The following is a 23,835-nucleotide window of genomic DNA, read 5'->3' as shown; positions in this document are numbered from 1 at the left end:
TTGCCCGCGGCCATGGGAGCCACAGCGCCTGAGGGAGGGACAAGCCCCTGAGCATGGTGGTCCCACCCGCGGCCACGCCTGCCGTGGGCAGCACTGATGCCCACCGGGGCTGTGCACCCCACGGAGTCCACCCCGGACCACCAGGGCTGGCGTGGGCTCAGCTCCTCCGCTGAGGACCGTCCCCTCCTGGGGCCGCCGTGCCGTGTCATGGGGACGGTGGGCCCAGAGCTGCAGGGGCTGCGTGGGAACGCCCCACACACCCCGCAGGACAGCCAGGGGAGGGAGCCAGGCTGTGACGGGCCGTGGAGGATGGCCAGACGGGGCCAGGCAGCTCCAGCTGCAGGTGTGACGGGTCATCGCTGATGGCAGCAAACTGGCCGGGGCAGGACCCAGGGGAGGGTCTGCCCGGTTCCTCAGGGGCATGGATGGCGCTTAACTGAAGGCCATGACCTCCAGTGACTGTGGCTCACCCGGAGTTTAGAATTCTACCGGCAGAAGAGCCAGCATCCCAGTGCATCTTAGGGTTCCTGTGGTCCGGCCAGCGTTCTCAGGCCAAGTTCCAGCCCAGGGTCCCCAGGCCGTGGCCCTCTTCAAGGTGTGGTCAGCGCCCCATGTCCCTCCTTGGGCAGCAGACCAGGAAGCCACAGGAAGTGTCCTACAGGGGATGGCAGGCTGTTGCTGAGAAGCTGCTCGGGAAGTAAAGGGTTTATGGCCTTGAGGGGTCCCCTTTGAGAGCAGGGAGACAATCTCTTTTGAGGGCTCTGGCCGCCGGCTTGAGATCATTTGTGTTTGTAAAGGTGAAATCAACCCAGAGTCTCCCCAAACCAGGGCGATGCCCCTCATGGGGCCTGTGACAATGGCTTCTATGTCTGAGAACTTCATGCCACAATCGGTGGGCGGGGGCCAGTCTGCTCACCCCGTGGATGCCCGGTGGACGCTCTGGACGCTGGCCTGTGAGCAGCACCCCTGTGGACAAGTTGAGCTGGGAACCTGGGCTTGGGGCCTTTTGTGGAAAGTCTCTCCGGGATGGAGAGCCAGCCCCAGAACAGTCCCTCGTCCTGGCCAAGGGGCTGTTCCTCAGGGACCCCGGCGTCCAGCCCCCAAGACATTCAGCAGGGCCTCCTATTCACACTGTTTGTTTCCCCCCAAAGTCCAAGGGGCTTCCTTTGTTTCTCTGTTGGTCTCACCAGAGATAAAGACATGGAGCCAGATAAGTAGAGTTTCAGTCCCAAAGTGGGGAGGAAGCCACGAGAAGACCCCTGTTCCTGTGGGATGCAAGGGACCACTCTCCTGGCACCGAGGCTGCTGCAAACGTGAACACCGAGGCCGAGGGCACCAACTGGGCGCACATCCCACCACCGGAGCCGCCGCCAGCGGCCCTGGCAGGAGCCACTGTCACCAGGAGCTGGAGGGAAAATGGATTAAGTGCCAAGCAGAGGAGCTCCAAGTCAGCTTCAGGACTCAGGCATTGGTGGTGGGGAGGAGAGGGTGAAGGTGTGAGGGGGGAGCAAGAGGTTGGGGTGGGGGGTTGGTTGTGCCCTTTTCTGGGCTGTGAGCACGGATCTTGCTCTGGCAGCTGAGGCAGTCAGGGCTGAGGCTTTAAGGGCTGAAGAGAGGCCCACAGCACAGACTTATGGTGTGATTTCAGAGGCCGCCCCCGCTGGGGCTGCAGGTGAAAGAGGGACCTGAGCACAGGAGGCCATCCACTTGCCACTCGGCCTATGGCCCCCTCCCCCGTGGGCAAGCCTGGGAGGGAAAACATTAACCAAATCGAGAGCCAGATCCTTGGTCTGATTGTTGCTTTGGGGATTGTTTACCTTTCAAACAGGCCCACCTGTTCTCGGTAGCACTTTATTTGGGCTGTTGGGGGCATGTTATCTTGCTCAAACATTCCTTTGCTGAGCTGGGCAGTGGGCTGAAGGGAGAGGCGGCTGTCTGAGGATGCAGACCTGCCCCCCAGCCCCACCTCCCCTCTCAGACCCCTGTCTGGCATCCCTGGGGGACTGGGCTGACTCGAGTCAGCAGGACCCCCTGGTTGGGCATCTCTGTCAGGAGCTTCTAATTTGCACGCATGTTTTCATACTCCTTCCTGATACAGGAACGTGTCACCACCTTGTCTCAGCCTCTGCCAGATTGAATGGCAAGTGTGTGTGCAGTGTGTTTTCTGTTTTCTGGGAAAGATAAATAAATAACACTCCCTTCGCATAATGTCTTGGCCCTCGCTAGGGAGCTTGCCAGGAGGTCCATCTGACTAACGAAGAGCTCCTCTCCATGTGAACGCTCTGGTTGGGATTATTTTAAAGAAATCCAGGCCAAGGAAGGATTTAGCTTTTTGACGGAGATTTTGTTTTGTGACCCTGGACGCGGAGGCCACAGGGTGGGCCTGGCTGACGGAATAAGCCTTCCTGCTCATCTGAGGCCCTGTCACAAGTGGAAACACACCTGGCACCAGTCCCTCCGTCCAGAACGCACCGGCCCCCAGTGCTGCCTGGGCACAGGGCCTGGGCCGTGCTGTCCTGAACGTGGACGGCAGGTCCTCCTGATGGAACGAGAGGCTTTCCAAGCAGAGGAGCCCTGGGCAGAGCTGAGCACACAGACAGTGGCTGGTCACACTGGTAGTCAGCAGATTCGCACAGGCTGCACCCACGTTTGCAGCGGCCTCTTCATGAAGCAGCTTTTACAACATGGAGGAGCCCGGCCCGCTCTGCACAGCCCTCAGCCCCGGATCGCCCCCTCCCCATAGTTCACCCACCGCCCAGGCCCCTCTGCACACGTGCCTCAGCGGACCGAGGTCCATCTGGCTGGTGGCCTGTTCTGAGTGGGTCCTGCCCGGTGCCTCTGGATCCAGGCGTTCTCTCGTGCGGCTCCCACCCCACACAGGTTGGAGGCGGCAGCACAGACCGTGCCCAGAGAAACCCTGGTTCAGCCCCCAGGGCTGCCGCCACGGGGCCAGCTCTGTCATCGTCAGCAGTGCTTTGCCCCTTTGGAAAAATGGCAGCATTGACGCTTTAAAGCTCACATCCTCATCAGAAAGCAATGTTGAGTTTAAACAGAAATGTTTCAGGAGTCTCGGATGGGATGGCACACAGGTGCTGGGCTCCCCCCACCCATGCTTGCAGACTCGTCAGATCCATCACCCACCCTTTCGACTGACGGAGGGGCGATGCAATCCTGCCCAGCTGTTTGCGGAGGAGGTTCCGGGGGAGGAAATGCCATCAGATCAGCAGCTCTCAACCGGCGGATGCTCTCCCACCGCCCCCACCTCGAGGTGATGTGTTTATTGCCAGCTTCTGCACTGCACAGGAGACAAATAAATAACCTAGAAGTCAGTGTCTGCAGCCCATTCACACCACCTCTGCGACACACGGAACATCAAAAACTGAGACCTGAGTGTAGTCCTGGAAGCTGATGCCTCCAGACCCAGGGCTCGGGCTCCCCACACCCAGTCCAGGCCCCAGTGGAAGATATTTTGCAAAACGCAAGATGGCTTCCCTTAGTGGTGAGTGCCTGCTCCATCCTAAGAGGCAGGACTCTTTTCTCCCCTTGGTTTCCAGTCACCACAAAATCGTGATGTGATTCTGTGGAACTCAAAGGCAGCAAGCAAGCTTCGGAAATGAAGGTGTTCAGGGATCAATGGACTTACTGTGGCGGCTGCTCGGTCTCCAGTCCCACTCTGCTGTTGCCATGGGGACCGGCGGCAGGCAGGCTGTCTGACAGTAGGCATCTGTGAACTTAGATTTCCTACTTGTTTTCTAGCTATTTCTTAGGTTATTTTTTCAAAGGATTTTTAAAGTATGCGTCCCGTCTACTTAAATTTATTGACAGTGTTTATCCAAACTTCTTGCTTCCTACACACCAGCCTCTATGCTCTGTTGCTTTAAGATGCTTGCTTTGTTTAAGACGAGTATACTGCATGTCACTTCCTTCCTTAAATATACATCTATCTTTTTTCAAACTCAGAGAACAAACGTCCACTTTTAAATAACGGCATGCCTGCACATCTCTGTTCTTTTTGCCATGAGGCTTTGTTAAATGAATTCAAGATGCCGTTGAACTTCAAATGCTTGAAAAAACACTGTCCTTATGGAAAACTGGGTTCTCAATAATACATGCTACAGAGCTCAACCAAACTAATTACATATCAAAATAAAATTCAAAATCTTTTAAAAAGCTGATTTCAAAAGTAGGTATTTGCTTTACCTCTTAACAGATACAGAGATTAAAAAAAAATAATAGTCCATCTTCAGTGAAGCTGAAACAGTATTTGATAAAATTTGGTATTAAAAACTTTAATAAAATAGGATTGTATAAATATTTTCTTAACATGCAAAATATATCTATCTCAGACCAAAGACATTATGAAGAGAAAATAATAATGATAAAGAGACAACATGGGACCTCTAATCATTACGAAAAAAAATCTCAAATACTGCAGACCAACTTGTAACGCTGTTATCTGTTTGACTGGAATAACTATCACTTCTGTTTAACTCACCTCCCCTGGCTTCTAGATATTGCAAACTGCAAGTTTCATGTTCATGGCATTCAGCTTACTTACACTGTGGGACATATTTGTTTCTTAAAAAAGGAGAAAATAATGGCCAACCAACCCCGCCCCCCAGAAAAAAGAACATTTAATAAGATATCATGGTATAAAACTAAAAGAGAGAAGCTAATAGCTTTAAAAGATACAGTGAAAGAAGTTAACCTTCCATTTTATTATCCAAAGTTTCTCAGAATTAACCTAAGAAGTTAAGAAATGAGAAACACTTTTGAATGCCCTAAAAATTCACACAAGGAAACATGATAAGTGGAGAGGCTTCCCATTGTCTTCACAGGAGGACTCAGCAACACAGGCTGCAGTCCCCACACCTGTTCTATAAATTAATGCAATAGCCACAAAAATAAGGATGGATTCAGGTTTTTCTGAATATTTGATTTTGAATTTTTTATCGTAAGAAGCTGACTCAGTTCAGTTCACTTCAGTTGCATGCAAATCTTTAGAACCCCATGGACTGCAGCACCCTAGGCCTCCCTGTCCATCACCAACTCTCAGATCTTGCTCAAACTCATGTCCATTGAGTCGGTGATGCCATCCAACCATCTTCTCTTCTGTCACCCTCTTCTCCTCCTGCCGTCAATCTTTCCCAGCATCAGGGTCTTTTCTAAGGACTCAGTTCTTCTTATCAGGTGGCCAAAGTATTGGAGCTTCAGCTTCAGCATCAGTCCTTCCAATGAATATGCAGGACTTATTTCCTTTAGGATTGACTGGTTTGACCTCCTTGCAGTCCAAGGGACTCTCAAGCGTCTTCTGCAACCCCACAGTTCAAAGCATCAATTGATCGGCAATCAGTCTTCTTTATGGTCCAACTCTCACATCCATACATGACTACAGGAAAAGCCATAGCTTTGACTGTGCAGACCTTTGTTGGCAAAGTAATGTCTCTGCTTTTTAATATGCTGTCTAGATTGGTCATAGCTTTTGTTCCAAGGGGAAAGCATCTTTTAATTTCATGGCTGCAGTCACCATCTGTAGTGATTTTGGAGTCCAAGAAAATAAAGTCTGTCACTGTTTCCATTGTTTCCCCATCTATTTGCCATGAAGTGATGGGACCAGATGCCATGATTTTAATTTTTTGAATGTTGAGTTTTAAGCTAGCTTTTTCACTTTCCTCTTTCACCTTCATCAAGAGGCACTTTAGTTCCTCATCACTTTCTGCCCTAAGGGTGGTGTCATCGGCACATCTGAGGTTATTGATATTATTACTGGCAATCTTGATTCCAGCCTGTGCTTCATCCAGCCTGGCGTTTCACATGATGTACTCTGCATAGAAGTTAAATAAGCAGGGTGACAGTATACAGCCTTGACGTACTCCTTTCCCAATCTGGAACCAGTCTGTTGTTCCATGTCCAGTTCTAACTGTTGCTTCTTGACCTGCATACAGGTTTCTCAGGAGGCAGGTCAGGTGGTCTGGGATTCCCATCTCTTGAGTAATTTTCCACAGTTTATTGTGATCCACACAGTCAAAGGCTTCAGCATAGTCAGTGAAGCAGAGGTAGATGTTTTGCTGGAACTCTCTCATTTCTCCTATGAACCAACAGGTGTTGGCAACTTGATCTTTGGTTCCTCTGCCTTTTCTAAATCCAGCTCGAACATTTGGAAGATCTTGGTTCACGTACCGTGGAAGCCTAGCTTCGAAAATTTTGAGCATTACTTTGCTAGCATGTGACATGAGTGCAATTGTGCGGCAGTTGGAATATTCTTTGGCATTGCCTTTCTTTAGGATTGGAATGAAAACTGACCTTTCGAGGCTTGTGGCCACTGCTGAGTTTTCCAAATATGTTGGCATATTACGTGCAGCACTCTAACAGCATCATCTTTTAGGATTTGAAAGAGTTCAACTGGAATTCCCTCACCTCCATTAGCTTTGTTTGTAGTGCTGCTTCCTAAGACCCACTTGATTTCGCACTCCAGGATGTCTGGCTCTAGGTAAGTGATTGTACCATCGTGGTTATCTGGGTCATGAAGATCTTTTTTGTACAGTTCTTCTGTGTATTCTTGCCACCTCTTCTTGATATCTTCTGCTTCTGTTAGTTCCATACTGTTTCTGTCCTTTATCGAGCCCATCTTTGCATGAAATGTTCCCCTTGGTATCTCTGATTTTCTTGAAGAGATCTCTAGTCTTTCCTATTCTGTTGTTTTCCTCTATTTCTTTGCATTGATCACTGAAGAAGGCTTTCTTATCTCTCCTTGCTGTTCTTTGGAACTCTGAATTCAGATGCTTATATCTTTCCTTTTCTCTTTTGCCTTTCACTTCTCCTCTTTTCTCAGCTGTTTGTAAGGCCTCCTCAGACAGCCATTTTGCCTTTTTGTATTTCTTTTTCTTGGGGATGGTCTTGACCACTGCCTCCTGTACAGTGTCATGAACCTCTGTCCATAGTTCTTCAGGCACTCTATCAGATCTAATCCCTTGAATCTGTTTGTCACTTCCATTGTATTATCATAAAGGATTTTATTTAGGTCACACCTGAATGGTCTAGTGGTTTTCCCTACTTTCTTCAATTTAAGTCTGAATTTGGCAATAAGGAGTTCATGATCTGAGCCACAGTCAGCTCCTGGTCTTGTTTTTGCTGACTGTATAGAGCTTCTCCATCTTTGGCTGCAAGGAATATAATCAATCTGATTTCAGTTTTGACCATCTGGTGATGTCCATGTGTAGAGTCTTCTCTTGTGTTGTTGGAAGAGGATGTTTGCTATGACCAGTGTGTTCTCTTAGCAAAACTCTGTTAGCCTTTGCCCTGCTTCATTCTGTACTCCAAGGCCAAATTTGCCTGTTACTCCAGGTATCTCTTAACTCCTTACTTTTGCATTCCAGTCCCCTAGGATGAAAAGGACTTCTTTTTTAGTGTTAGTTCTGGAAGGTCTTGTAGGTCTTCATAGAACCATTCAACTTCAGCTTCTTGGGGATCAGTGGTTGGGACATAGACTTGGATTACTGTGATATCGAATGGTTTGTCTTGGAAATGAACGGAGATCATTCTGTCATTTGAGACTGCACCCAAGTACTGCATTTCAGACTCTTTTGTTGACTACGGGGGCGTCTCCATTTCTTCTAAGGGATTCCTGCCCACAGTATAGATATAAAGGTCATCTGAGTTACTCACCCATTCCCGTCCATTTCAGTTCACTGATCCCTAAAATGTCGATGTTCACTCTCGCCATCTCCTGTTTGACCACTTCAAATATACCTTGATTCATCGACCTAACATTCCAGGTTTCTATGCAATATTGTTCTTTACAGCATCAGACTTTACTTCCATCACCAGCCACATCCACAATTGGGTGCTGTTTTTGCTTTGGCTCAGCCTCTTCATTCTTTTTTTATTTTAATTGGAGGCTAATTACAATATCGTGGTGGTTTTTGCCACACATTGACATGAATCACCCATGGGTGCACATGTGTCCCCCCATCCTGAATCCCCCTCTCACCTCCCTCCCCACCCCATCCCTCTGGGTTGTCCCAGAGCACCAGCTTTGACTGCCCCACTTCATGCATTGAACTTGCACTGGTAATCTGCTTTTCATACGGTAATATACACGCTTCAGTGCTGTTCTCTAAATCGTCCCACCCTCGCCTCCTCCCAGAGTCCAAAAGACTGCTCTTTACATCTGTGTCTCTTTTGCTGCCTTGCATATAGTGTCATCATTACCATCTTTCTAAATTCCATATATATTGTTAATATACTGTATTTCAGTCTCTTCATTTTTTTCTGGAGCTATTTCTCTGCTCTTCTCCAATAGCATGTTGGAGAATATGGCTGACAATTTGATTCTAAAGTTCAAATAGAAAAAGTAACAAGTAGAGGTAGGAAAATCATGTTAGTTATTAGACCACTGCTGTGCTGGTAATGTGGTAAATTAGTATGTAGTTATGGCGACATCTCAGGTCAACAGTGAAAAAGGGACTCAGGTAAATGGCTTTAGAACAGCTGGGCAGCTCTGCAAGACAGTGAATAATTAAAGACAAAAGCCACACCCACGTCCCGCACTGTCCATCAGACTGATTCCAGATGAGTCAGACATTTAAACACATAACCATAAAAGGACCAACAGAAATCATGGGCAAATCCCTATATAATCTTGTAGTCAAAGAAAGATTCTTCTAAGTAAAACTGAAACTCCAAATGAAACAAAAGAAGGATTTATAAATTCAACTACACAAAGATAAAAACCTGTGCATAAAATCTACCATCAGCAAATTAAGAAGTCAGACAATGAGAAAACGTGTGTGTGTGTGTGTGTGTGTATTCTCCTCCTATCACAAGCTACATCCTTAGTATATAAAGAGCATCTAGAAATCAATAAGAAAGACAAAGATCTATAACCCAATAGGTAAGTGGGCAAAAACCTTTAACTAGATAGTCAAGGAAAAAATATAAACAGAAGTTCCACCATATTATAATAGGAAACCTATTAGATTGGCAAACGTCCTTTCCCAGAATCAACCAGAGAAGAGATCAGAGCTGTCAATCAAAACGAGTACATAGGGGAAATTTGTGCTGATTCTATGGAGGCTAACACCCCAAACCCCACAGCCTGGCCACGCTCAATTCCTCTATCTGGAGCCTTGTGTGTTTGGTGCCCCCAACACAGAGGGAGCTGCAGGTTTTGACCTGCTCCCTCCCCTTCAGTGTCCACTGGGACCCAAGGATGTGATGGGCCCAAAGGTGGTCACAGGTGAGCGAAGGAGTCAGGGAGACGCTGCCTCTCCAGCAGCCAGTTGGTCTGAAAACCATGCCCCCAGGAAACAGACCTCCTGTCATGAATGTCCTATAAGAGAGGCGCTGGCGGGAGCAAGTTGACCGCTTCCCCTCAGACCCGTGGGGCACGTCCCGGTGGTCACAGCAGAGCTGCCACTTGGGCGGCAGGCCCGCCGGGGTCACAGAGCCCCTGACCCGCGTGACGTGACGGTGAGATCGTGGGGTCTCGGGGGTGACAAACACCAAGGAGCAGGGCGCCGGCGTGGGCCTCCTGCGGGGGTGGGCACCCTCCTCAGGGTGGAGAGACCCTGGGGCCTCGGCCCTCAGGCGCCCGCAGGTGGAGCAACCTTGGGGACTCAGTCGACAGCCGGGCACATGGGGCCTCGGGGGTCCCCCGGCGGCCAGGGGGTGCAGCCAGGAGGGCCCCCCAGGCTGTGTGACGCGCACGGCCACAGGAGTGGACGCGCAGCGGCCTTGTGGACACTCGGCCCGCACAGCTCCGCAGGCGGCGACGCCCGCGGCCGTGCTCCGGGGTCCACCCTCACGCTGCCCTGCGCGCCTGCCGTGGCCACGAACGCCCGAGGCAGACGGGCCTCCCAGCTGCCCAGGCGCCCCGCAGCTGTCCTGCGGCCCCGCCCCGGACTCCACGGCTGCATTCACGGGAGAGCGAGGCCGACCCTCCCCGAGGCAGAAGGGAGGCCGCAGCCAGCTCGCGCCCCACCCTGCGGCCTCTGCTGGCCGCGGCCCTCGCGGCCCCCCGCCCAGACGTCCCCACGCTCAGCCTCCCCTCTGCTCTCTCTCCGTTGCCTTCGTGCTGCGGCCGCTGCACCCGTTTCGCAGGGAGCCCTCTGCGCCGCGGTTTCCCCCTCCGCTGAGGCCAGGAGCCTGGCCTGGGGCTCTGCAGCCCTGTCCCTCTCACCTGCGCCAGCACCCACTTCGCTCCGCTGCAGCGTCTCCCGCAGACATGCTGCGCCGCCCCGAGTCACAGCGGTCCCCCTGGCCCCCGGAACTCTCCCCAGAGCCCCTGCCAACCCCTCCCCTTCTCCACCGGAGCCCCGGGCACGGTCTGTGCTTCCTGCCTGCTGCACCCTCCCACCCGCCTGACCTTGGCTGCCAGAGCCGTGGAGGCACCCAGGCCACTTCCAGGGACATTTCTGATCTGTGTCTTCCTTTGAACCCCCAGCCTCCCCGCTGCCTCCGCTGTTCCTCCTCAGCCCTCCTGGCTCTGCTTTGTTCCGTCTGTCATTCCTCCTGGGGCTGTCCTGCTCATCCAACGTGATGACTCCAGACCAGACTACAGCTGGAGGAGAGGGGGACAGCGGGAGCTTGGGAAATCCAGGGCCCCCTGCTCACCCCAGACTTAGTGTCTTTCGGAAGGCACTTCCTGCCTTTGTCTCTACGGCCTTTCGGGACTCTTCAGTCTCCGTGGCAGAATGTCTTGCCCATAGTGGCATAAAATACTTACTTTTTAAATTAGTTATGTCATCTGAGTATGTAACTTTCATCTAGGGGGCTTCCCTGATAGCTCAGTTGGTAAAGAATCCACCTGCAATGCAGGAGGCTCTGGTTCGATTCCTGGGTTGGGAAGGTCTCCTGGAGAAGGGATAGGCTACCCACTCCAGTATTCTTAGGCTTCCCTGGTGGCTCAGCTGGTAAAGAATCTTCCTGCAATGTGGGAGACCTGGGTTCAATCCCTGGGTTGGAAAGATCCCCTAGAGGAGGGAAAGGCTACCCACTCCAGTATTCTGGCCTGGAGAATTCCATAGGGTTGCAAAGAGTGGGACAGGACTGAGCGACTTTCACTTTCACTTTCATCTAAGCCAGAGAAATCAGAATTATCAACTACTACAAGGAAGAAAAAAAGCAAGAGAGTTCCAGAAAGACATCTGCTGCTACTGCTGCTAAGTCACTTCAGTCGTATCCGACTCTGTGTGACCCCATAGACGGCAGCCCACCAGGCTCCCCTGTCCCTGGGATTCTTCAGGCAAGAACACTGGAGTGGGTTGCCATTTCCTTCTCCAATGTGTGAAAGTGAAAAGTGAAAGTGAAGTCGCTCAGTCGTGTCCGACCCTTAGCGACCCCATGGACTGCAGCCTACCAGGCTCCTCCATCCATGGGATTTTCTAGGCAAGAGTACTGGAGTGGCTTGCCATTGCCTTCTCCGAGAAAGACATCTACTTTTGCTTTATTGACTATGCCAAAGCCTTTGACTGTATGGATCACAACAAACTGTGGAAAATTCTTCAAGAGATGGGAATACCAGACCACCTGACCTGCCTCCTGAAAAATGCAGGTCATGAAGCAACAATTAGAACTGGACATGGAACAACAGACTGGTTCCAAATAAGGAAAGGAGTACGTCAAGGCTAAATATTGTCATCCTGCTTATTTAACTTACATGCAGAGTACATCATGCGAAATGCTGGGCTGGATGAAGCAAAAGCTGGAATCAAGATTGCCAGGAGAAATATCAATAACCTCAGATATGCAGATGACGCTATCCTAATGGCAGAAAGCAAAGAAAGAAAGTGAAAATGAAAGGAGAGAGTGAAAAAATTGACTTCACATTCAGAAAACTAAGATCATGGCATCCGGTCCCATCACTTCATGGCAAATAGATGGGGAAACAATGGAAACAGTCAGAGACTTTATTTTCCTGCACCCCAAAATCACTGCAGATGGTGACTGAAGCCATGAAATTAAAAGACGCGTGCTCCTTGGAACAAAAACTATGACAAACCTAGACATCACATTAAAAAGCAGAGCTATTACTTTGCTGACAAAGGTTCGTCTAGTCAAAGCTATGGTTTTTCCTGTAGTCATGTATGGATGTGAAAGGTGGACCACAGAGAAGTCTGAGCATCAAAGAATTGATGCTTTTGAACTGTGGTGTTGGAGAAGACTCTTGAGAGTCCCTTGGACTTCAAGGAGATTCAGCCAGTCCATCCTAAAGGAGATCTACCCTGAATATTCATTGGAAGGACTGATGCTGAAGCTGAAGCTCCAATACTTTGGCCACTTGGTGCGAAGAGATGACTCATTAGAAAAGACCCTGATGCTGGGAAAGATTGAAGGCAGAAGGGGACGACAGAGGATGAGATGGTTGGATGGCACCACCGACTCAATGGACATGAGTTTGAGCAAGCTCTGGGAGTTGGCAATGGACAGGGAGGTCTCACGTGTGGCAGTCCATGGGGTCGCAAAGAGTCAAACATGAATGAGCTACTGAACTGAACAAGGAAGAAGAGAAAGAAATGAGCAGAAACACAGGAATCTGACCCAGTAAGAACCGGGCCCTCCAGGTGCATCCTCTCTACCTGTAAAGCAGAGGGACTGTGCCTTCACAGGGCTGCTGGGGGAATTCGTTAAAGATAATCCACCTGTGAAGCCCTATAGAATCGGGGTTACTGTCTGATGGAGAGGAGAGGCCATATCGCAGGGCCACACCAACCGGGGGTGCAACCAAGCCCATGCCGGCCACACACCCTATGGGGAAGGACCAGCCCCACCGAGATGCTCCCTCCGCCCGAGGAGATGGCTTCCCCAGGCTTCCTCAGTTCTGAAGGAGCAGTCCTACCCGGAGGAGAGGAGGGCATGGATGTGGACGAGTGAGGACCACGAGGCGCCCTGGAAGGAACGCTGTCCCAGTGCTCACACCTGTGCCGGGCTGCCCGGTTGTAATCCAGGCATCAGGCCTGCGCAAGGGTGGCTTTTACGAACATAATCTAAACCACTCTTCTTTTAAAGGAATTGAATGACACGTCAGAACTTTCTGCTTCATCCAGGCTCTTGGGAAAGATTTAAAATCTGATCTTGGATTGATGGTAAAGGGTCCCTAATTAACTCACTCTGGTGCCCCATTCCTGGGTCCTGGGGCCCTGGAAATGTTTGTTTCCTGGAGGTGAAGCTTGACTCTAACACTGGGGCGCTGCACACAGCCCAGGGAAGCAGTTTGGCTGGAATTACTTAGTGCGGCTGTAAACTGGCTGTGGTCATGCTCTCGGGAGGCTTGCAACCCTATGGGTTTCTCTCAGCAGCCCAACTACCCTGCAACGCCAGGTGGGAGTTGGTCTCTGCACCTCATAATAAAGGAGAGCTTAGGAGACCTCTCCCACAGCAAATCCTGAACGCTGTCCTTTGTAGGAAGTCAACCCGTCTGCACACAAAGAGCTTCTCCGGGGCAGTCTGCTCTCAGCCTCTCGGCTCAGCCTGCCGGGCTGTCCTCCCAGGGATGGAGCGCCTGTCTCCACTGGAACATGCCTGGCTGATGGAAACTCACCGCCGGGGAGAGGCCCCGTTGTACTTGCCCACAAGCTGGCGTGCCGCTCTTCACCCTCCCAGGAAGCCGAGCTCTGCCCGCTGCAGGCAAGGCAGGAGGAGAGGACGGTGCAGGTCCGCTGGATCGAAGACGCCGGCCCCTTCCCTCCGGGAGGCTTTCGCTGCCTCCCGCAGTCGCCTCGGCCTGGCTTTGCTAAAGAGCGCCATCCCGCGTCCAGACAGAGGAAGCACAACCCAAGAAACAGGCCCAGCAAGTCAGCAACAGCGTTAACAGAGCTCGGAGCGTCGCGGATCTGAGAAACCCAATGTTTATTCACAGGAGCAGATTCCCCACGGAACCCTCGGGAAAGTGTCCCCACCGGCCCCCTCCACCCCGCGTCCGCACGTTGCGGGCCGGCAAGGCAGGGCCTGCTCGCAGTCGGCTCCGGCTCTGCTGGCACATCGTCCCGAGGGCACCGCCCAGGCCCGGGCAGGGCTATTCTTAGCTCAGCAGCAGGACGAGGACTTAGGAGGCGGCAGCTGTGTCCCGTCCGCCTCGTGCGCAGAGACGTCTGCGGAGACTCTGGAGCGGGGGTGGGGCCTTCTCCGCGCGCGGGCCGTGACTGCCTCCGTCTCCGCAGCGTCCCCCGGCCTCGCGGAAGGCCGGCAGGGCTGACGGACGGCCGCCCCGGCCAGGAGGGGCTGGCGCGCCCCGCACGTGCTCATCGCGGCACCCCAACCGGGAGGGCTGCTCCTCTCCACTCGCCTCCCGGGAGAGAGCTCAGGGCGACGGAGCCAGGCTCTAGTCTGGGCGCGTCCGCATCAGGCCCCCGCGCAGCACCAGCTGCTCCCTCCCGGCCTCACTCTGAACAGCTCGGAGAGCTTGCTGTCTTGCGTGGGGACCAGATCTCGCCAACCCTCACCTTCCTTTCCCCAGAAATCCCGTTGGCGGGACGTACTGGGCCAGCAGAGGATGTAGAGGGTCCGGGGAGCCTGGCACAGACCCCAGGCATCAGGAGCCTCTGGGTGCTTCTCAGCCATGACAGACGGTGGCACACCATGGGCCCTCAGTGCCAGCCCCAGCTTCACCGCGAGTCCTGCCTGCGGACTGCCGACTGGCCGGTCCCTCCTCCTGCCCCCACCCCCCGCCTGAGGGTCAGAGCCCACGTGGCACCTCGTCTGAGGACAACGTCCTTCGCCCCCTTGGCTGTGCCTGCCGCCCCGGGGGGTGGGGCGGGGACCCAGGGATGCAGGGATGACAGAGGCAGGGTCTTCCCTCCAGGAGCAGGTGGTTGGCAGGACACAGGTGCGTCCCGCGGACAGCATCCCCTGGAGGTGGGCGTCTGGTCACACTCTCCCGCGGGAACTCAGCCCACTTGGAAGGCCAGGCGGGACACCTGAGGGTGGTGGGCAGGACAGGAGGCCATCTCGGGGGAATGGACGGAGGACGGACTCTGAGGGGCTGGGGTTGGGCGTCTGAGGAGGGTGTTGGTGAGTGGACACGGCCTGTGCGGTGCTGGTGCTCAGCCGTCCAGGGGACCAGGGCCCACGTACTCAGATGCAACCCTGACCGCGACACTGCTCCGGGACAGATTGCCACAGCCCGGGTCTCCGGTCAGCACCCCCGGGTGGATCCCGCCACACGCCCGCGGCCGAGCCCACAGCAGAGCTCCGGTTCTGTCTCCACGGCCTCGTGAGGGCTCAGCCAAGTCTCCAGGGGTCAGCAGAGCCTGGAACCCGCAGTCCCCCATCCACGCAGCACTGTCGATGGCATGACACGGGCAGTAAACACAGCGGCTGAGACAGCCTGAGGGAGTGTGAATGGCCACAGGCTGCAGCGTAAACCCAGCACCAAGCAGGCCTGGACACCCGCCCGGGGGATGGACAGGCAGGCACCTCACCTGCCACCAAGGCAGAGGAGACACCCAGGGGCCTCTGTGTCCTGGGAGCAACGTCTACAGGACTGGCACCTGCTGAGTGGCCGCTAACCGGTTCACCCGCCAAGTGGCTGGTTTCGCAAGAGACCCAGAGTAAGACCTGCAGGTGGACATGAAAGTGGCTCTCACCCTGTGGTCTTGGCCACCAGGCCTGGTGGACATGCATCTGTGTGGACACAAGAGCCATGTGGAGCCACACACAGGCCCACAGCACAGACTGAGGCTCCCAAGGCCTGGCAGTTCCTGTCCTTGTGAGAGTCAGCTCCCTACTGCTCTTGGACCCCACACAGACCAGGACACCCCCCCCAGGACTTGGAGACCCCGCAAGACCAGGACGACCCCCCAGGACCTGGGGACCCTGCACAGACCAGGACCTCGCCTCTGCCCAGGACTCCAAGTTTCCTCCTGATGGAGCCAGTCGCAGGTGCATCTGAGCCTTCAGGCAGCAGGCAGCCCCTCCTCGAGAACCCCTTTTCAAGCTGCCGATGCCCCCACCACACAGCAGCTGGCTCCACTCGCTCCGAGGTGGGGGTCACAGTGACAAGCTACTCCTCCTCACGTGTACCTACCTGTGTACCTACCGTGATGGCTGCCCAAAGCGTGAAGAGTTCTGTGATTTCTGCAGAGTCCGCGGATACCACCTGCAGGGCAAAGCGGCAGTGCCCAGCCGCAGGGCGGCCCCAGGACAGCGGGGTCGGGGACCGCTCCGGGTCAAGCGCCAGGAGGGGCCACATGGTGAGGGGAGCCCCACGGGAAGAGCGCGCCAGGTCAGTGAGGTCGGCAGTCAGGGGCCCGGGGGAAGCCTAGGCGTCGACACGAGGGGGTCAGCGGGTGCAGGGGTGTGAGGAAGACTCAGGGGCCCACCTGCGGCGGCAGGTGACACAGGCCCCACCCACCCCGCCACATCAGCTAGCGGCACTCAGCGAGGAGGGCAGAGGCCACGCAACCTCAGCCCAGAGCAGCCCGCGGAGGATATGGCGGGGAGGGTGGTGCCACAGCCGTGTCCCCACTGAGAGGTCCATGGTCACAGCAGCAGGTGCTGGGGGAGCGGCCCCCGGCCCCACTGCAGCCATGGCTGGGGGCGCTGCACTGGGTGCCCATTGGCCTGGACGCTTCTGTTCTCAAGAAAACGCTGCCACAGACGGGCTGAGGGCCCGGCAGCCTTGCCAGGGAAGCAAAGGACAAAGGGCTGTGACTGGGGGGAGGGGTTGCTCCCCACGCCCCTGGGGACAGCTGCGGCCCAGACACGGGCCTTGGGAAAGCGCCCAGCATCCCCATCTCCAGGGGTAAAAGGCAATGGACAACGACAGTTACCAGAACTAGATTTCTAGTGGGAAAGCTCTTTGAGGAGTGAGGTTTGGGTCGACCTGCCAGGTGAGGACCCGCGACCGGAGGTGAGCAGCGGAGGGAGGAGGTGGCGATGAGAAAGGGCTCCTCAGCCCAGAGGCCCGGCCCTCAGGTCCCACGGTCGCCACGCAGCTCCGCCGCTTCTTCCCTCCCCGCCAGCCCCATTCCAGCACCAATACCAGCAGGGTTACGAGCGGTTATCCTCTAAATCATAATTTTGAGTCCAGCCTGCAGGCTTGACCGACCACAGGACCTTCTCTGAGGGGAGGCAATGGCGTGGGGGGGGTCTTGAGACACAGCAGACAGAAGCGGGAGGCGTCCCCGTCTTTACCTACAAGTGCAGTTACAAGGGGGGTGGCCACTGCTGAGCTGGACAAGTGACAGCTGGACCAGGAAAGTCTGTGGTCACACGGCCCCATCCGCCCCAAAACGGCCTCCCCGCCGACCTCTTATGGCAGAGAAGCCAGAGCACACGGCAGGACGCCCTTCCTCGGAGGCCGACTCGCCAGCAAGGCCAGGAGGAGGCTGTGCGGCCAGCAGGGGAGGGGCACAGCCTCGTGGACACAGACTTGGGGTTCAGGGCAGCCCTGCAGGGGCTCCTGGAGATCCCCCGGCCTTGCTGCTGCCACCAGAGCGGACGAGGAGCTTCCCGCGATGGCTGCCTGGGGCCTCCCGTGAGCCTGCCCTGGGGGGCCCGCGGTCCGTCTCATTCTGTCCTCCCGGGGGCTGCACTAAACCTCCCAGACCTGGACCCCCGGAGACACGCTGACCGGCAGGCTTGCTGCCCGGGGCCTTCCAGAAGCTACCCCTCCCCACCTCTCTCCAGCGAGTTCTGCATCCCATCCACCTCACCCTCTGCTCCAAGGACGGAGTGACTGGCCCAAGGCCTCCCACCACGCTCCAGTGGCTGGTCCAGGGGTGGACATCCACCCAGCCTCACCTGTGAGCCCTGGGCAGGGTCCTGGTCACAGCCGTTGTTTCAAGATTAGCACTATGGCCAGTAAGATGTAGCCACCCACGCCTGGGTGACGGCTGAGCGAGAAGACTCTCCTCTGCACAGGACACGTTGGGAGACAAGGCCCCAAACTGCTACAGCCACTGCTTCCCAGGGATCTACCTGAGGCTCACACCAGCATCTGGAAAGCGACTGGAGCACTGCAGGGCAGGAGGCCTGGGGCCCTGCTGGAGCAGAGTCCTGAAGCCACCTGCCCTCGGACGCTATGCCCTCGGACACCCACCCTGCCCTTGGGTCTTCAGTTCACAGGCTATGAAGTCCACGCGGTCAGTTGGGTTTCTGATAGAGCCCGAGGCATCCTGACTTATCAGACGACTTTACTCATGGATTTCTCGGCTAAATGTATTAACATCTGTTTCTTCTCAATAAAAGCCCACATCTTCAACAAGACCGCGTGTGAGAGATGGACGGCTTCGTCCCACTTGTTCTTGTCCTGGTTGCTGTAAGCTGCCAGGTTCTCTGTGTACTGCAAGACGCACTTTAAGAACCTGTTTAAAACAAAGAAAGGAATTCATCTACCCCACTGTAAAATGTAACAAGGATTTACGTGCATTCCCTTCATTTTGGAATCACAACTGAAGGACTCTAGCTAAATTTCACCCCAAAGGACACTGGGGGCGTCTGAGCCCTTTGTGGCTGTCACAGCTGGGCGCTGCTGGCATCCAGTGGGCGGGGGGCACTGCAGCAGACGGTCGAGGGATTACAGCCGGACCAGGCTCCGAGCGTCCATGCAGCTGAGGGTGGTGCCGCTTCACCAGCCTCCTCCCAGTATCGCTGTCTGGACAGAGTTCCCATCGCCCAGAGGGAGGGATTCCAAAATCATTCCCATGCAGATCACTCAGCTTTCTGAATGGTGTCAGCTCTAAAGGCTCACTGACTTGCACTGAAACCCACAGAGAAGAGCAGTTCAGGGCCAGACAGGAGGGAACACGACTCAAAATCACTGACACACAGCTTCATCTCCTGCAGTGTGCACGTGACCTCAGGTACTGTGGGTGTTCTGAAGTGTGCACACTGACTCAGGTTCTGCTGGTGTTCTAAACTGTTACACACTGACCTCAGGTTCTGCTGGTGTTCTAAACTGTTACACACTGACCTCAGGTATTGCTGGTATTCTGAAGCATTCTTCCCAAGAACCATGTGAATGTTGATCAATTCCAGCGCAATCAGCAATAAAATCAGGTAAAGCATCGGAGACAGAAGCTTCATACTAAAAACATAAAATAAGTTAAAAGTTAGTAAGTCTAAGTATCACCTTTATACGGTGCTTCGTGAGGATGCTGAGCATTCTAGATACACAAGGCTGGCACTGACGGGTAAATCTGCTGTTACCTTTAAAATCCAAAAATTCGCTGGGTCTGTAGAACCCATATTCTAAAGTTACAGGTGGTATTTACAGTGACATTTATTGCAATTTTTCGCGAAAATAAGCTTTCTCTGAAGTGGGAGCAGAAGCCCATCAGCTGAGAGCTGCCCAGCAGGGCCCCGCCCACCATAGCCCCGCCCTTGTTAGCTCCACCCAGCAGACCGTGCACCTGCACACCAGAGCCCCGCCCACCATAACCCCGCCCAGCAGAGCGCGCAGCACGCACCTGCACACCAGACGCATGTAGTTCCGCCTCTGCCGCGAGCGCAGGCTTCGGTCCTCCCACTGCCGGCGCCTCAGCTCCACGCACATGGCTACCTGGCCACAAACGCGGCAGCAGTGGGTGCTCACCCGCCGCAGCACAGCCAGCACCTCCAGGACAGGTCGGGGGCAGAAGAGGGTCCGCACGGGGATGCTGCAGAGCGCATGGAGCAGCCGGGGCCACCTGTGGGGCAGAGAGCCGGTCCTGAGGGCCTGTCCGCCCCGGGCCGCGGCCGCGTCACAGGCATCAGACTCGGCGGATCCCGTGGAGAACGTCTGTCGCCACACGCACCGTCAGGGCTTATCTAACAGCTCCTCTGCAAAGTCTGCAACCCAACACACCTCCCCCAGGCCCAAGCACCCAGGACGCCCTGGACTCACTCCTCAGGAGGAAGGGGCCCTGCGAGGTGGGCAGCGCGGTGTGTCTCAGGAACATGGCAACACAGCTCAGCCACGATTTCTGTGATTAAAGCGCTGCAGGCATCTGTTTCAGAATCACCTTCTGATCTGAAGGCAGGAAACATTTAAAGACATGTGACAAGGAGCGGTTGCCCAATTAGGGCCGGTGCAAACTGATGTTTATTTCAGCGGTTCACTGGGCAAAGCACTTCATCTGCAACTTGCTTTCCCCAAAATAAAATGAAAAAGTCACATAGGAGGCCAAGGTAAACGTAAACAACAGAGGTACCACCAACTGATCGTTCTGCCAGATGCCACCCACCTCCCCAGGAGGCCTGCCTTCATGCTTCAGCCCTAGGTCTCTACAAACGCTTCCCCCACGACTGGGCCCTGAGACCCCCAGTCTCGGCCCCCCAGCACCTAGCCCTAGTAACTCCTCTTGGAACCTGTCTCCTGACAATCTTGCCAGAGAAGACACTGTTTGGAGCTGAGGTTCACGGAGCCTTCTGAGGCTCCTGTGAGAACTCACCGCACAGGCTCCCTTTCAGCTTCTTCGGGCAAAGGCAGCAGAGGCCAAGCTCCAAGGCTCCCCTCACAGCTCAGCACCTGACACGACATATTTGTAAAGTTGTTACAGAGGTTACCTTTGAAAACTTGGTGGGCATCTGTTATTCAGTCAACTCAGGTAAAGGAAGGCAGGCAAAAACACGAGATCCCTAGGAAGTGTCGACAGCCCCTCCCACCCGACGCTCCTGGGGACCATCCACTCCGGCTCGGCTTCTCCTGTTGCTGCTGCTGCTGCTGCTAAGTCGCATCAGTCATGTCCGACTCTGTACAACCCTATAGACGGCAGCCCACCAGGCTTCCCTGACCCTGGGATTCTCCAGGCAAGAACACTGGAGTGGGTTGCCATTTCCTTCTCCATTGCATGAAAGTGAAACTGAAGTCGCTCAGTGGCGTCCGATTCTTAGCAAACCCATGGACTGAAGCCCACCAGGCTCCTCCATCCATGGGATTTTCCAGGCAAGCGTGCTGGAGTGGGTCGCCAGTGCCTTCTCTGGGCTTCTCTCCTGCTGCTGCTGCTGCTAAGTCACATCAGTTGTGTCTGACTCTGTGCGACCCCAGAGACGGCAGCCCAACAGGCTCTGCTGTCCTTGGGATTCTCCAGGCAAGAACACTGGAGTGGGTTGCCATTTCCTTCTCCAGTGCATGAAAGTGAAAAGTGAAAGTGAAGTCGCTCAGTCGTATCTGACTCTTAGCGACCCCATGGATTGCAGCCCACCAGGCTCCTCCGTCCATGGGATTCTCCAGGCAAGAGCACTGGAGTGGGGTGCCACTGCCTTTTCCGGGCTTCTCTCCTATACCTCTGCAAATCTCCCCAACCCATCCTGCACTGATTCTACAGCTTCCTTTCAGATTTTCTACTAGTAGCTATCATGACGATTATATTCATGGACATGACCCCACCTTGCTCCCTGGTACCACCTGCCATATGTAAAATAAAGTTTCTGAGTCACTCTCCAATTACAATATCCAGGTAGAAATGCTCACAAGCTTATTGCTTGTTTTATCTACAGGTTAACAAAAGCTGGTTTGACAAAGCTGACATCCGTCACCACTGCCAAGCAACACCTGTGACAGGTCCTGGGTTAACAGTACAGTCACCCACAAAATACTAAAAACACCAAGGATGCAAAGCCACCATCACCTCAACCGCTGGACCCCAGAAAGATGCAGTGGCCAGGCCAAGGCCACGCATCTGGGAGGCACACAAGCCACAGAGCCAGGTCTGGGGACCCGAAGCCAGGCTGGGGGAGGTGGCCTGCACCCTTCAAATCTCTACAACTGTGGACCTGCACACCCCTCCCCACATACCTGTTTTTTAAGCTGAGAAGCTGGGTGGCAGCGAGAAACGTAGGTTATTGCAAGGTTCATCAGTGACCTCACCGCTGCTTTTTCCTGGTTTAGAGAAGACAGACCATTGTTACTACAACTTTGGTTAGGCTTCTCCTTTTCTGCTATTGCATCTGAGCTCACATAGTAGTCATGCTGCTGCTGATAAGTCACTTCAGTCGTGTCCGACTCTGTGTGACCCCATAGACGGAAGCCCACCAGGCTCCCCCGTCCCTGGGACTCTCCAGGCAAGAACACTGGAGTGGGTTGCCATTTCCTTCTCCAATGTATAAAAGTGAAAAGTGAAAGTGAAGTCGCTCAGTCGTGTCCGACCATTAGCGACCCCACGGACTGCAGCCTACCAGGCTCCTCCATCCATGGGATTTTTCTAGGCAAGCGTACTGGAGTGGCTTGCCATTGCCTTCTCCGCATAATAGTCCTGACTTCTTGTTAACTCCCTACACATAATTCTCTCAGCTAAAAGAAGGAAAACTCTTCATTAAAATGGCTTTGACATAGTAGTCAAGCCATAACCAACAGAATTATCTTAAATAAAGCTGATTAATAGTGATCGATTACAAATGCCACTCTGTCCACAATGCAGCAAAACCAGAAATAAATGAGAAAAAGAGTCTAAACAATTGGACAATTCAAGAGATTCTCCTGAAAAACTAGGACAGAAGAATTTAAATTTTAAAAATGAATATAACTAGAAGAGGATTACATACTATAAACACTCAACTGCCAGACATAGAAGTATTTTTAAAAGAGCAAAAAAATTACTTTACAGCTGACACACCTGTGTAACTGGCAAACCCGAGTCTGTGGACTATTACAAAACGTGGCCAACTGATGAAGGGAATGGCAAACAATGCCAGTGTTCCTGCCTTGGAAACCCCATGAACAGGATGGAAAGGCAAAAAATACGATCCTGGAAGATGAGCCCACAGGTCCGTAGGTGTCCAGTTTGCTCCTGAGGAGGAACAGATAAACAGCGCCAGAAAGAATGAGGAGACTGAGCCAAGGCAGAAAAGATGCCCAACTGCGGATGCATCTGGTGGCAAAAGTAAAGTCCGATGCTCTAAAGAACAACGTTGCTTAGGAACCTGGAATGTTAGGTTCATGAATCACGGTAAACTGGAAGTGGTCAAACTGGAGATGGCCAGAGTGAACTTCAACGTTTTAGCAATCGGTGAACTAAAATGGACGGGAATGGGTGAATTTAACTCAGAGGACCTTTACATCTACTACTGTGGGCAGGAATCCCTTAGAAGAAACGGAGTAGCCATCATGGTCAACAAGAGAGTCCAAAATGCAGTACTTGGATGCAATCTCAAAAACGACAGAATGATCTCAATTTGATTCCAAAGCAAACCATTCAACATCACAGTAATCCAAGTCTATGCCCCAACCACTAGTGCCGAAGAAACTGTATGAAGATCTAGAAAACCTTCTAGAACTAACACCAAAAAAGATGTCCTTTTCATCCTAGGGGACTGGAATGCAAAAGTAAGAAGTCAAGAGATACCTGGAGTGCCAGGCAAGTTTGGCCTTGGAGCATGGAATGAAGCAGGGCAAAGGCTAACAGAGTTGTGCCAAGAGAACACACTGGTCATAGCAAATACCCTCTTCCAACAACACAAGAGAAGACTCTACACATGGACATCACCATATGGTCAATGCTGAAATAAGACTGATTATATCCTTGCAGCCGAAGACAGAGAAGCTCTATACAGTCAGCAAAAACAAGACCTGGAGCCGACTGTGGCTCAGATCATAATCTCCTTATTGCCAAATTCTGACTTATATTGAAGAAAGTAGGAAAAGCCACTAGGCCATTCACAACTGACCTAATCAACTCTCTTATGATTATACAGTGGAGGTGACGAACAGATTCAAGGTATTAGATCTGGCAGACAGAGTGCCTGAACAACTATGGAAGGAAGTTCATTAATACCATACAGAGGCAGTGATCAAGACCATCCCCAAGGAAAAGAGATGGAATAAGGCAAACTGGCTGTCTGAGGAGGCCTTACAGACAGCTGAGAAGAGAAGTGAAAGACAAAGGAGAAAAGGTAATATATACCCATCTGAAAGCA

At 53.4% G+C, this 23,835-nt stretch overlaps 1 protein-coding gene and 1 long non-coding RNA gene across 10 annotated transcripts in view; both read right to left on the bottom strand.

Annotated features, from left to right (window-relative positions):
- Window positions 1–10,236, bottom strand: part of LOC148776383 (uncharacterized) — a 31,503-nt gene extending 21,267 nt beyond the window's left edge. Inside the window, exon 1 of the long non-coding RNA XR_016038505.1 lies at window positions 10,181–10,236. This is a non-coding gene — a long non-coding RNA (uncharacterized LOC148776383). The remainder of the gene's footprint in view (window positions 1–10,180) is intronic.
- Window positions 10,237–13,859: 3,623 nt separating this feature from the next.
- ERMARD (ER membrane associated RNA degradation) overlaps window positions 13,860–23,835 on the bottom strand; it is a 35,710-nt gene continuing 25,734 nt past the window's right edge. For 3 of the 9 annotated variants that reach the window (XR_016038476.1, XR_016038477.1, XR_016038479.1), the window contains 7 exons: window positions 21,719–21,802; window positions 20,373–20,449; window positions 19,826–19,951; window positions 19,410–19,628; window positions 18,914–19,027; window positions 15,420–18,305; window positions 13,860–15,279 (listed from right to left, as the gene is read on the bottom strand). Coding sequence is in view for 1 of the 9 variants with exons in the window: in XM_055432897.2 (XP_055288872.2) it covers window positions 18,125–18,305; window positions 18,914–19,027; window positions 19,410–19,628; window positions 19,826–19,951; window positions 20,373–20,449; window positions 21,719–21,802 (801 nt within the window). In the remaining 8 variants the exon portion in view is untranslated. Of the gene's footprint in view, window positions 15,326–15,376; window positions 18,306–18,913; window positions 19,028–19,409; window positions 19,629–19,825; window positions 19,952–20,372; window positions 20,450–21,718; window positions 21,803–23,835 lie in introns of those variants that run through there. The other 6 variants (XR_016038478.1, XR_016038473.1, XR_016038480.1 and 3 more) reach the window with 4 other exon arrangements.

This window comes from Moschus berezovskii, chromosome 10 (assembly GCF_049115385.1).
Source record: "Moschus berezovskii isolate FMDL1 chromosome 10, NW_MosBer_1.0, whole genome shotgun sequence".
Taxonomy (NCBI): Eukaryota; Metazoa; Chordata; class Mammalia; order Artiodactyla; family Moschidae; genus Moschus; species Moschus berezovskii.
Note: the sequence above shows the minus strand (reverse complement) of the source record. Positions and strands in the feature narration are given on the sequence as shown.